Here is a 14,895-nt window from a genome sequence, read left to right as displayed (position 1 = left end):
TCACACCATGAGGCTTAAATATATGAAGCGAGGCTTAAGGAGACATCCTCTGCTCTATAGCCTTTCCGTCAAAAAGCATGACTCGCCCCAAACAAAGACAAGAGCCCTTTCACCCCGCAAATTCCTTGACAACTGCAGCAAGCTTCCTGCTGGCATTTGATATGCTCCATTTCGTTCCCATGACCAGAAACTCCAGTCATGCTGAGGCTTTTTTTCGCCGAGCGGTTGAAGGCTCGTCGTCTCACTGGCGCTCTGAAGCTTCTCTGTTCTCTGATGTGAAACGTCCCTTATTCTCTGCACCAGCGAGGAGTGTCACAGCGCGTCAAAACTGATTACATTTCTCAAGGCGTGCCGTGAACACTGTATATTTGTGCTGTGGGAGACTGTGTGTAATTAGCTTCAAGAGGCTAGGATACAACCTTTCTTTAGTTTTATTCTAAAGTAGGACGACAACAATAGTCTGAAAAAGGTCGTATGGTAAGAAATGCTCCGGTGTGAAATGTTAAAGTGTCAAAACTGATTGAATTCCTCTCTCGGCGTCCCAAAGCGTTTCAGTACGGTCTCTATGTTGCTGCAATTATAAAAAGGTAAGACACACTGTGGGACATTCTGGGTAATTAGCTTTAAGTGGTAAGGATGCAACATTTTTCTCCAGTTTCTCTTTTGGCTTGTCGTTACTGAAGTCCACATGAAACCTTAAGAGAGCTCTGTGGTCCTTTAAGTAAAAAAGGACTTCAACAATAGTCAGAAAAAGGGTCATATTGTCTGCAAAATGGCAGCTTTTCAGTGCTTCACTTCCACTTAGAAAGGCCATATTTACCAGTGACCTTGAACACACTCCTCATATGAAGCCAGAAACATCAACCCCCGCCCCCTCCCCTCTTCCTCCTCGTCCACTTTCTCAAACTCACCGAGCTGACTCTGTTTTTCCCAGCATGTGGTTGCCAGGTTGGACAGTTCCCGGTATTTCTCCGCCAGTTGGAGTTTGCCGTTATTAAGTTGCGGTTGCCGGGCGAGACTCTCCTCCGCCACGCTCCGATTGGTCGACAGCAGCATCTCTCGGTCCACCTGCAGATCCTGAAACTAAAACAGAAGCACAAAGTCAGTGGATCAGCCTTTCAGGCATGTGGGACAGCTGTGTGTCGCCTTTAATTACATCGTCAAATTATGTGGGCATCGATCAGAGAGAGACTTTTATTTTGAAGAGGACAAGACAATTTTCTCACTTTTATTAGCCTCGTTCTAAATGTAATTTTCTGTCAATAAAAATGTTTTAATGCAGAATTTGTTGACTTTTCTACAGAATGTAATGTACTGTGTTTTAAGAGGAGATATTGCACTTTTTTTTAGATAGACACACAGCACGGAAATCACATTTCCCGTCTAGTCTGGTTTGCTATTTTTACTGCCATCTCCATTGTTGTTTTTCTTATACCTTGATCTAACAGTTTGCTATCCCCATAATAAAGTTATATTGTTGTTTGGGAAGTTGTGATGGAAACTTCTTCCTGTCTTCTTATAGACACCCTCTTCCTGTTTGTGGTGATGTGGAGGCCCAGAGGGACATCCTGCAGGAGAGAGACCCTGAATGTTTCTCTACAATTACAGGAAAGTTCTGCTGCAGTAAATAGCTGAAGGGTAATCCCAGCGGTTCTTGTTTCCTTTCAAACACAGCGATGGACCCACTGCAGCTGCATGAGTTCAAACACCCTGAATGCCCCTGAGCATGGAGGAAATCACTGGACTGAGATTCTGTGTGTTTCTGATACAGCAAGTGTTTAAATCACTGTTGTAGACAAAGACTATTTATTGTGTGATGCTGTAGTGTGTTATGTGGGTTTGTGTGCATGTAAATGGTCTGCAAAGGCTAAAATCCCCCCTGCCTGAAACACCGTTGCACTCCTTTGTTTACTTCATATTGACATCACTATGGAACACTCGCTCTCCTATTGGCTAGTGCTCCAACACATGGTAAGTGATAGGCTAAGTGGCGGGACATCTCTAAGCGGTTGACCAATCACAACAGAGACGGCCAGCTAACAATCAGAGCAGACTGGGCTCTGGTTTCAGACAGAGGGTGAAAAGAGGTGCTGCAGCACAGACAGTATGAGAACAATAAAGAGCCTTTTGAACATTAAAGCATGGAGACCTGTAGAGACACTACATACTGATATACACCTGAACATCAGCAGGAGAGGACTCTTTAAAGTAGAGACACTACATACTGATATACACCTGAACCTCAGCAGGAGAGGACTCTTTAAAGTAGAGACACTACATACTGATATACACCTGAACATCAGCAGGAGAGGACTCTTTAAAGTAGAGACACTACATACTGATATACACCTGAACATCAGCAGGAGAGGACTCTTTAAAGTAGAGACACTACATACTGATATACACCTGAACATCAGCAGGAGAGGACTCTTTAAAGTAGAGACACTACATACTGATATACACCTGAACATCAGCAGAGAGGACTCTTTAAAGTAGAGACACTACATACTGATATACACCTGGAACATCAGCAGGAGAGGACTCTTTAAAGTAGAGACACTACATACTGATATACACCTGAACATCAGCAGGAGAGGACTCTTTAAAGTAGAGACACTACATACTGATATACACCTGAACATCAGCAGGAGAGGACTCTTTAAAGTAGAGACACTACATACTGATATACACCTGAACATCAGCAGGAGAGGACTCTTTAAAGTAGAGACACTACATACTGATATACACCTGAACATCAGCAGGAGAGGACTCTTTAAAGTAGACACTACATACTGATATACACCTGAACATCAGCAGGAGAGGACTCTTTAAAGTAGAGACACTACATACTGATATACACCTGAACATCAGCAGGAGAGGACTCTTTAAAGTAGAGACACTACATACTGATATACACCTGAACATCAGCAGGAGAGGACTCTTTAAAGTAGAGACACTACATACTGATATACACCTGAACATCAGCAGGAGAGGACTCTTTAAAGTAGAGACACTACATACTGATATACACCTGAACATCAGCAGGAGAGAACTCTTTAAAGTAGAGATACTACATACTGATATACACCTGAACATCAGCAGGAGAGGACTCTTTAAAGTAGAGACACTACATACTGATATACACCTGAACATCAGCAGGAGAGGACTCTTTAAAGTAGAGACACTACATACTGATATACATCTGAACATCAGCAGGAGAGGACTCTTTAAATTAGAGACACTACATACTGATATACACCTGAACATCAGCAGGAGAGGACTCTTTAAAGTAGAGACACTACATACTGATATACACCTGAACATCAGCAGGAGAGGACTCTTTAAAGTAGAGACACTACATACTGATATACACCTAAACATCAGCAGGAGAGGACTCTTTAAAGTAGAGACACTACATACTGATATACACCTGAACATCAGCAGGAGAGGACTCTTTAAAGTAGAGACACTACATACTGATATACACCTGAACATCAGCAGGAGAGGACTCTTTAAAGTAGAGACACTACATACTGATATACACCTGAACATCAGCAGGAGAGGACTCTTTAAAGTAGAGACACTACAAAAACAAAAATTATTTAATTCTGATGTGTCCTTTTGAAAAATGCAATGTTAGTGCCAGAATATTCTGAAAATAATTGGTTGGTGAAAAGTTGGTTTGAAATACATTAATGAACAGCATGCGATACAACTGTTCAACTCTCACATTGGAGATAATAGACTCCTAAAGCAAAACCAACGTGACACAGATTGAGGAAATTGACTCTCAGTGGGACGTCTCTTTTCCAAAACACTATTGGATTACACTAATGTCCTTACAGTCACAGGGCTGCGTCCCACTGTCACCATCAAAGTCAAACTACACTTTGACTTTGAAAAGCCCAGACAGACAAAAGGGCAGAAGCAGGAACTGGAACAATATTTACTATTGTGACCACCTTGCCATAGAATAGGTCATAAACTGTGTTAGTCACATAAATGCTTCTTCATGTCTCTTCTACATCGACATGTGTCCCCTCTTCTTCAATGTCTCTTCTACATCAACATGTGTCCCCTCTTCTTCATGTCTCTTCTACATCAACATGTGTCCCCTCTTCTTCATGTCTCTTCTACATCAACATGTGTCCCCTCTTCTCCATGTCTCTTCTACATCAACATGTCCCCTTTGGAAAACAGGGCTGAAACAGAGGGGATTATGGGTAATGCTGCAATGATCGGTTTGGTGTTTCAGCCAATCAGAGACAGGCTCTGTATATATCTGAGACCTATAATATATTGATGGAAAACAGTATAATAGGAGACCTTTAATCCACTGTTACTATAGGAGTCAAACTAGACTTTGACTTCCGAAGAGCGCAGACAGACAAAAAGACAAAAGATCTGAAGTAGGAAACAGAAACAAGTGAACACAAGTTCTTTTGGCAGCATCTCCCCAACAAACCTGTCCCTTTCTGTTATGAAAGTAATGATCTGTAAGGAATACAAACCACATCAATCGTAAGAAACTGACACCTCTTCCCTGATATCAACTGCTGCCTTTAAAGGAGGACACGCTAGAAAACGGAATTATTAGTGTCTTAGAAATATCAATTTGAATCAAAGTCAAAACATGTTGGAACAAAACCATGTGAGCATTTGAGCCTTAGAAGTGTGCTGGTTTTATGGATTGTAAAGGGATTTTTCAAAATGTCAACACTTAGATAAACAAGTATATCAGTGACTGGGGTCAACGAGTACTTTGTCTCTTCTTGATAAGGTACTTTTCATGTTTTAAGTAGGCTTGAAAATGCAGCAAAGGTCATTTTAAAAAGAGGTTTTTTACATTTGTGTTAGGCCTGTGAAAATGTCATGTCACGATTTGTCCTGAATAATCTTATCTCAAATAAAGGATTAATAAATACGTTGAAAAAAGCAACATTGTGAGTGTCGGTTCTTTCTTACGATTAAGATAATTATAACTATGATAATTCCTGTATGCTTTCAAATCAGACTGTATTTTACAGCAAGACGGCAGCTTTGATAATAATGATGATTTCCCTGATAATGGAACACCCTAAACAACTTATTGTGTTTTCTACCCAGATCCAAGATGAAATCCTACATTGTCCCATCTATAATTGATGTAGTGATACTTTCATGAAAAGGATCCAGTGAAATACAAGCCTTTTCTATGTCATGGATCCCCACTGACACTTAGACTAGTATTTCATTCATTAAAACTTAAGTGGAAACCCTAAAAGTACTTTCTCTGTAAAGGTCCCAATTCGGGTTTTGTTTTACGGCTTCGCTATGCTGCTGGGGGATTGAGAGCTGGTGGTCTGCGTATATATGAAGCAGTAATCGCTGTCTCTAGACCATAAAAAAGCTATAAATTATTAAAACGAATGCCACTCCCATAATCTCTCGCTGAACAATGCTGTCACGGCATCGCTGTGAAGAAACAGTTGGTGTTTCAAACGCCGATACAAAGACACATTGTGAGCTGCCAAACTGTGAGTCCTCTCTCACTATCCCACCAAGTCGCAGCATTCCCAGCCGGATACTTTTCTTTGCTCAATTGCTCTCTTTCAGCAGTCATTCATTTAGAGCCTGAGGGCATCTCCATTGAGCCCAGTGTTGTACGATGCATCTGTCTCACATTTAACGGGTCGTCAAAAGGATAGACCAGTCCCAAGTTCAGAGGAATTTGCAGAATGTGCCCCGTAGTCAGAGATGGAAGAAGGACTCAGATCTTGTACTAACGTTAAAGTACTCAGATCTTGTGCTTGAGTAAAAGTAGAAGTAAAGATCTTGTGCTTGAGTAAAAGTAGAAGTACAAAGATCTTGTATTTGAGTAAAAGTAGAAGGACTCAGATCTTGTATTTGAGTAAAAGTAGAAGGACTCAGATCTTGTACTAACGTTAAAGTACTCAGATATTGTGCTTGAGTAAAAGTAGAAGTAAAGATCTTGTGCTTGAGTAAAAGTAGAAGGACTCAGATCTTGTACTAAAGGAAAAGCAGAAGTGCTGAGATATTGTACTTAAGTAAAAGTAGACGTCAGATCTTGTACTTGAGTATTTTTATTTTAATCGTTTATTTGGTAGGGACATTGCACATTAATGAACACTTAAAACAATAAATGTACCAAGTGTAAATATGCCGGATTTAGCTTTGAGCTACTTTCCATCCTCAGTCCCTCACATAAAATATTTAACATTAAAGTAGAAGGACTCAGATCTTGTACTTGAGTAAAAGTAGAAGTACTCAGATCTTGTACTTGAGTAAAAGTAGATGTACTCAGATCTTGTACTTGAGTAAAAGTAGAAGTACTCAGATCTTGTACTTGAGTAAAAGTAGAAGTACTCAGATCTTGTACTTGAGTAAAAGCAGAAGTACTCAGATCTTGTACTTGAGTAAAAGTAGATGTACTCAGATCTTGTACTTGAGTAAAAGTAGAAGTACTCAGATCTTGTTCTTGAGTAAAAGTAGATGTACTCAGATCTTGTACTTGAGTAAAAGTAGAAGTACTCAGATCTTGTACTTGAGTAAAAGTAGAAGTACTCAGATCTTGTTCTTGAGTAAAAGTAGAAGTACTCAGATATTGTACTTGAGTAAAAGTAGAAGTACCAGAGTGTATGAATACTCTGTTACAGTAAAAGTCCTGCATTCAAAATGTTCCTCAAGTAAAAGTAGAAAAGTATTCTCATCAAAATATAGTGAAAGTAGCGACTTTGTAGAAGTACAAAGTAGCAAAAACCTGAAATACAAGTCTCAAAATGGTACTTAATTACTGTACTTGAGTAAATGCACTTAGTGACTTCACACTACTGCCTCAAGTCAAACAGAAACAGATACGACGATGAATGGGCGCCCTGTTCCCTGCGTTGGCTCGCCCACCGCCCGTATACCATGCAACAAATGCTGCAGTCTGCAGGGAGGGCTTCTTTGTGTTTTGATGCACGGGCAGTAAAGCCGAGCTGACAGTGTTTACTATCCCTGACGAATGACACTCTGAGCACTTAAGTGTCTTAGTTTTAAACCAGGGGTTGAATTGAAGCAGCCGCTCTGTTGTTTTCTGTGGTTCAACAAGTCTGACCGCATGAAATCCAGTAAAATATGTGTTTTTCTTTCATCTTAAATGAGGCCCGAGCTTAATGAGAATCAGAAAGCCTTTAAAACATTCAGTCTGAGGAGAAGTTGACGTGTGACAAAAGTGTTTTCCATGGAAGAGAATTATACATTTACCACCAGGCCTGAGAGAAAAGAAGGACCAGCTCCATTTGGGAGTTTAAAGCAGCTGTGATCAATATGTGAGACATTCGATCAAACAGATAGGTGTAATGGGAAACGTGTCTGATTAACCATCTTTGCTCTATCTGCTAAGCATCAAACTATAAATACAATGTTTGAAACTACATAGTGGAGCATTAAGCAGCTTAGAGTCAGATGTTTTCTGAAGCGAGGGTGGAGACCAAACCAGAGGTAAAAATATTGAATACAAGTTGAATTTAGCTTTTTATATAATGTTGTGTTTAGAGGTAGGGGTGGATTGATTTGTCCTCAGACAGAGAAAGGCTAGTTTTCTCCTGTATGCAGTTTTTAAGCTGAGCTAACTGGTTGCTAGTTACATTTAACGGATAAATACAAGAGAGGAATTGATCTTCTTTAAATGTTATCTAAAAACAAGCAGTTATACAAGGACTTTGCCCAAATAGATAGTCTCCAAATGCTAATTCAAACTTGTGCTATCTGATCAAAGGCTAAACAAGAAATACGAGTTTGTCCAAGCTTATACACCAGCGTTGTTGCGACTCTCAGAATGACCTCCTTCTCCAGTTGTGTTCTTGATGTTTCAAATCATTGCACTAGAAATATCATGACATGTAGCTTGTTCAGTGTGCAAGTTATTAATGAGAATATGAAGAGCGCTGCACGACTCATCGTGAATGGATAAACTCATGTGGATTACATAACATTCATCATTATTAACATAGGATTAATGAAGCGTAAACTGCTTCCAAGAGCTCGTATGGAGATGAGATGTGAAAGCAGCCAGCCGTGATGACATAGTACACGTTTTAATATATGTTATGTACAGTAGAGTCGACTAGGAGACGGACTTCTCTCAGGATAAAAGGTCCTCTGCACAAACAAAGGATCTGTGGTATTAGTTCATGACGGACAAATGGAGGTCTGGATAAATAGTTGCTAAAACACCCCGAAGCCCGAAGCGCTCTGATCCCTGGAGGGGTTTTTTCCGGGGGGTATTGTATGACCTCTTCGTGATATCCAACCACTGCAGCTCCATCATTTCAATTCATTCTCAGAGCCAGGTTTCAAATGTCACCGCTTGGTTGCCAAGAACAAGGCCAATGAGCAATGCCTTTCTTTGTTTCCTCAGCAATGTAGCTACTTTTTTAAATCAACATTTTATATCTTGATCTTTTTTGGCTATATTGTAACCGGATGATGGATTTAAGTCATCAGACGTCTGGATCTTAAGTTATCAGAGAAACATGCCAAGCAAATTAACCGAGAATCTGAGAACTTGAAGGAATGTTTCTGGACGTGAAATTGTGTCATTCAGTGTTTTTTACCCTGGTCCATTTATTATGGACAGCAGGAGACATACTGGATGCTTCAGAGCCTGGTTGCCAAGAACAAGGCCAATGAGCAATGCCTTTCTTTGTTTCCTACGCAAAAAAGAGTCACAAGACATTCAGCTTTTGGCGTCTTAAAAATTGTATGTTAACTGCATTAAAAAGTCTAAGAATTACGAGGCCTGTGTTATTTAAACGACGTTCAAACCTAAAGAAATCCGAAATTGTAATCGATGTACTGGTCTGTTTCACTTGTCTGTTAGTAATGCTGTTTTATCCAATTTGAAAATGTGTCAATGTTGTGGTTGTTGGCAAAACATTTAATAAATTCCCCTTTTTTAACCGTTTTTCTGGCATTTTTGATCCAAGATCTTCATCTTTTTGGACAATATTTAGATACTAGGAGGACTCAGAGGACTCAGAGGACTATTTTTCCTTACGTGAAATTGTGTCATTTAGTGTTTTTACCAGTTTTAACAACATGTTCCATTTATATTTGCACAGTGGGAGACATCTGTGGATAATTCAGCTCCTGATAAACTGTAGATGTTGCAATGACAGCAACAACAACACCCATAATCTCCCACAATCCCACTGAGAACATGTATGCAATGACAATACCCCCCAGGTTATGTTTGACTGCATGCATTGTTGTCAATAATCCACCCATAGCTGTGAAAGACATGCATTTCTAAAGCATGTTGAATCCTTGCTGAGACTCTTTGCTGTTTGAGCACCCCCTCCAAGGCAAACCTAATCAAAATGGGGCCCATAGCAAAGTTTGGGAACCATTGTTACACCTTGTATCTCTGTGTGTGTGTGTGTGTGTGTGTGTGTGTGTGTGTGTGTGTGTGTGTGTGTGTGTGTGTGTGTGTGTATATATAGAGTATAAACTCTTGTATGTTCTTATGTCATCATTTACATTAAGTGCAAGTCCTCTAACGAATGACAAACACTTAATTTCCAGATTTTTAAGAGGAATTCGGCATAAAGTGTGTCTGTGTGTGTGTGTGTGTGTGTGTGTGTGTGTGTGTGTGTGTGTGTGTGTGTGTGTGTGTGTGTGTGTGTGTGTGTGTGTGTGTGTGACTGAGTGAGTGGCAGAGAGAGGCATTTAGTATGACTTCACTTCAGGAAGGTCATCATGGAGCAGAGGAACGTGCCTCTTGACATGGACAGCAAGACACGTGGAAACCCCTTTAAAATATGTTTATTTTTTATTTCACATGTTTATACTCCTAGCTACACTCGTGAAAGAAAAAGTATTTAGGTTTTCTTTATTGTCATGAAGCAACTGCTTAATTTGGCTTTAATCCAACACATCAATAGTCTATTTTATGAAGTCGAAGTACACTTTGAATCAGAATTACAGAATTACCTCTGTCTTGTATGTATCTTTCGATGGAAAAGGACTGAGGGCGACCAGTTGTAAAAGTTGAATTTCTATTAAAAGATGTATTCCTTAAAAAAAAAAAGTAGAGCCGAATTCAGTAGTAAGTACTAATAACTCTTTTATTATCTTAAGTTATCTTTTAACTTATGGGCAAGTCCTCTAATGGATGGAAAACACTTAATTGCCTGATTTAAAAAGGAGGAGTTCTGCGTAAAGACTCAAACCAAACAGGGGCGCATCTGGGGGTCTTTAACACCTCCACATGATGCTTCCTGCATGATAATCTTGTGTAATAAAACAATCACTTGAACAAACCACATAAATCAATAATACAATACATCAATAGTAAATGTTATGAAGTAAAAGTACACTTTTATTCTGAATTCGCCTCTGCTCACCAATGTATCTTGGGAAGAGGGCTGAGCGTAAAGTTGAAATTCTATTAAAACATGTATTTCTTTATATACTAAAGTAAAGCCGAATTCAATAGTAACTACAAATAACTATAATAAGCTCTTACGCAATCTTTTCCCTAATGTACAAGTTGTGTAATGGACGAGAAACACTCAATTGGCTGGTTTTTTAAGAGGAGTTCCGCGGAAAGAAGGGGGTCTTCAACACCTCCATGCGATGCTTCCTGCACCATAATACTGTTGTGGTATAATATAAATCATATAAATCAAACCATTTTGTGTTTTGTCTTTGATTCAGTAACTAATAATTCACCGCAGATATTAGGGGGACCTGGGTTCATTCATAAAAAAGGAATTGGAAATCCGACCACTCGCCACGCAGACAATCGATGATGAGCCACAAAGCGGATTTACACACTGCACATTAAAGAAAAAATGACCTAAACCCTAGTTTCCAGCCACGAAAAAAAGGGTACAGACAATGCATGTAAGAGCATGTGTAAGTAAAAAAGCAGATGTGTAATGAAGCATTAAAACAGCGCACATTCCTTGTGCTACTTTGTCTCTTTTAGGGGGAACAGATCCTCCTTACCTTTTCATTGAGTCGAAGGATTTGGTCCATTTTCTCGTCGTTTTGTAAAAGCTCCTGCAGCTCACTGGTGCTTAAAGCCCTGTACCCGTCAGGACACGTGTTTGCCTCCTTCAAAGTGGACATTTTATTCCTTTTTATTCCTTCAAATAAGCGTCAGGAGACGGTTTTAGGAAACATGAAGTCCGCACAGCGGTGGTTACATTTCGCTCACATCGGAATGCGATCTGCCTGCATGCAGCAGCAGAAGAAGAATAGTCAAGCGCCCAAAACTGACCGTAAAACAATACACTTCCGGTCTACGTCTACAAAATAAAACAAAACATTTTCCCGCCTCAATGCTCTGAAGAAATGTAGAATGTATTAATTGCTTTGACATTATAAACAACTAATTAAACTGTGCATAATTAAAAACATTTCTCAAAATCTTAATTCCCGAGTGGACACTTGTGTTTTGTTTTTTGTTTGTTTTGTTTTTGTTTGTCCATAATAGTTAGATAGATAGATCAACCCAGTCTCACGGCATTTCGTGTTCACCAACACGATTTTTAATCTATTGATTCGTGTTCACCAACACGATTTGCCCCTTTTTTTCGTGTTGCACAGCACGATTTTAAAAGCAATGTATTTCTACTGCCTGCAGCACGTCTTTTTCTCCGGTCGGGTCGAGGAAGACCGGAAACTGTGTGGTTCATAAAAACATGTTCTTACTCAATATCAAGCCACAGTTATTGCTTTTATTTGAAATCGTATAATTTCGGACTTTTGTTGCCGTCTGTGAGGAAAATAAATGGGGCTCAGAGCCTCAGGATGCTGAAATCTGTATTTTTAAATATTTTTTTTCGTTTTCGTTTTTCCCACAATTAGAAGTTTTACATTAAACACATTGGTGTTATCAAATGTAAAACATATAATTAATAAATGGGTGAAAATCGCTTGTGTCCATAATGCGCAGCATTAATACCCACATGACAGCTCATTGTTACTTTGTAATTCTACTCCACTACAATTCAGAGGTTAACCTGGTATTTTTACTCCACTGCATTTATTTGAGTTACTTTGCAGATTCTGATTAATTATGTGAAATATAAACAACCCTTAAATCAGACTTTAGTTACACCTGAGTAAAATTCAGGTAAGGTGATTGTCAAGTGCCAACAATCAGGAGAGATATTTGATAGTTGGTGCTTGAGAAGACTAAACATGTATCTGCAATTGGACATGAATGGAAACGAGTAATAAAGTATATTCATTACTCGTTATTCTCTACTAATAGGCTAGTTAATTAAAGACTGTATATTATGGCTATTTTGCACATCCCTTTCAAGATTTTCAAAGGTTTATTGACATATCATATACACAACTACGGTGTAGTTATGCAATGAATGAAACACTTGGGTCACAGGTTCCTCAACAGTGCATTACAAGACATCTATCAATATGTGTGTACCTCCACCATTAAACTGTCATATTCTGCACATTTCTTATTCTACATACATAAGAGTATAATTCATATGTATAATATCAGTTAAAATAAGTGCTTCAACATAGTTAACATTGCAGGAAAGCAATATATTAGACGTTAAGTACTTTGTCATGCTTAATATTTATCTGTAGATATATACCCCCAAAGTTTTTTTCTTATTTAAAAGAAGACCTTAATCTGTTATTTAATGTTAAGGTTAATTCGTTTTTCTGTTTTGCACCTCCTCCTATTAATATCTTTGTACATTCTGCACTAAACTGTTTTATTGTAGAGATCACTTATAGTATCTTCTTGATTTTTTATATTCTATATTTATACTTTCCCCCTATGAAAGTATGTACTCTTAATATTTTTTTAATCAAATAAAACACAATAATTCAATAACGTGCTTTAACCACTAGGCGGTGCACACAAGGTACACACAGCCATAATAACTTAGTATTATTAGTGTAGGACACTTTTGTTTTCGTACAACATCTGAAGATGTGTAGTTTTATGCATGCTTTCACATAATTTTACAGCATATTGCTATACTATTTCAGACTCAGTATTTACATTCTTACATTCAAAGAAAATCAGTAATATCTTTAAAAACTACAGTCCTTTTATATCAGCTGTGCACCGTTATGGTGTAAATATAACCTATCTGTGAATTAGATCAAATGTAAAAGTCAGCCGAATTAGTGTTGATACTGCAAGGAGACGTATTGTGTGAAGAGAAATTGAAGATGTTGTTTAATTGTTGAATATATTTATGATCCACGTCAAGTATTCAGTTTCGGCGGCATTTTCTCAGTTTTCCAAAGGTCTTCTCATCAGGGCTCTATAAATAAAGAACTACGGCAGATCTGTAATATACAATGCAGCCGAACCGTGTATTACAATGCCGTTATGTGATGACTTTCAAAGAGAAAAGCAAGAGCGCTCGGAATTAAGTATTATTTTATTCTTTTTAAATGTTTTCCGGATTTCATATCATATAAACACCAAATCCCAGCATGCATTGCGGCTAAAACATCCAATAAGCGAGCTTAAAACCATAGCTGAGGATCTTGGGTAATCGCTCGAAATGCCTACATCTGTTTCCGGTTATTTTTATTTTGAAATTCAGTTCCTGACGGACGCCAAAAAAGCCCGAGATTATGGAATTAAACCAATAAATAAAAGCAAGGATAATTGTGTGTTATTGGTGAGTAAATAACAGTGTGTTATTTTGAAAAGAATAACAAATTAGAAGGAAAAAATATTTTAAAAATACAGATTTCAGCATCCTGAGGCTCTGAGCCCCATTTATTTTCCTCACAGACGGCAACAAAAGTCAGAAATTATACGATTTCAAATAAAAGCAATAACTGTGGCTTGATATTGAGTAAGAACATGTTTTTATGAACCACACAGCTTCCGGTCTTCCTCGACCCGACCTGAGAAAAAGACGTGCTGCAGGCAGTAGAAATACATTGCTTTTAAAATCGTGCTGTGCAACACGAAAAAAAGGGGCAAATCGTGTTGGTGAACACGAATCAATAGATTAAAAATCGTGTTGGTGAACACGAAATACCGTGAGACTGGATAGATAGATAGATAGATAGATAGATAGATAGATAGATAGATAGATAGATAGATAGATAGATAGATAGATAGATAGATAGATAGATAGATAGATAGATAGATAGATAGATAGATAGATAGATAGATAGATAGATAGATAGATAGATAGATAGATAGATAGATAGATGGATGGATGGATGGATGGATGGATGGATGGATAGATGGATGGATAGATGGATGGATAGACAGACAGACAGACAGACAGACAGACAGACAGACAGACAGACAGACAGACAGACAGACAGACAGACAGACAGACAGATATATAGATAGATAGATGATAGATAGATAGATAGATAGATAGATAGATAGATAGATAGATAGATAGATAGATAGATAGATAGATAGATAGATAGATAGATAGATAGATAGATAGATAGATAGATAGATAGATAGATAGATAGATAGATAGATAGATAGATAGATAGATAGATAGATAGATAGATGGACGGACAGACAGACAGATAGACAGATAGACAGACGGATAGATAGATAGATAGATAGATAGATGGACGGACGGACGGACGGACGGACGGACGGACGGACGGACGGACGGACGGACGGACGGACAGACAGACAGACAGACAGACAGACAGACAGACAGACAGACAGACAGACAGACAGACAGACAGACAGACAGATAGATAGATATATAGATAGATAGAAGTGGTAGGTAAGAGTTTTTTCCACCACTGATCTCATGTTGTTAGGTCCCAACACTTTTACTTTAACCAGTATGACAGCACATTTGACTCCTGAGCATTCAGGAAATTAAGTCTTGTTCTTTTCTCTCCCCACAGCTCCAC

General features: G+C 38.6%; 1 protein-coding gene across 1 annotated transcript; it reads right to left on the bottom strand.

Annotated features, from left to right (window-relative positions):
- Window positions 1-236: 236 nt before the first annotated feature.
- LOC117532357 (vacuolar protein sorting-associated protein 37C-like) lies at window positions 237-11,243 on the bottom strand. Its single transcript, XM_034195668.1, has 2 exons — window positions 10,999-11,243; window positions 237-1,083 (listed from the first exon to the last, which is right to left on the bottom strand). Exons 1-2 carry the CDS (start codon window positions 11,119-11,121, stop codon window positions 817-819), a joined length of 390 nt encoding a protein of 129 aa, XP_034051559.1. The 5' UTR covers window positions 11,122-11,243; the 3' UTR covers window positions 237-816.
- Between the last annotated feature and the right edge of the window lie 3,652 nt (window positions 11,244-14,895).

Source organism: Gymnodraco acuticeps, unplaced genomic scaffold (genome assembly GCF_902827175.1).
Source record: "Gymnodraco acuticeps unplaced genomic scaffold, fGymAcu1.1, whole genome shotgun sequence".
Taxonomy (NCBI): Eukaryota; Metazoa; Chordata; class Actinopteri; order Perciformes; family Bathydraconidae; genus Gymnodraco; species Gymnodraco acuticeps.
The sequence above is the reverse complement of the archived record's forward strand: the minus strand, read 5'-3'. Positions and strand labels throughout refer to the sequence as shown.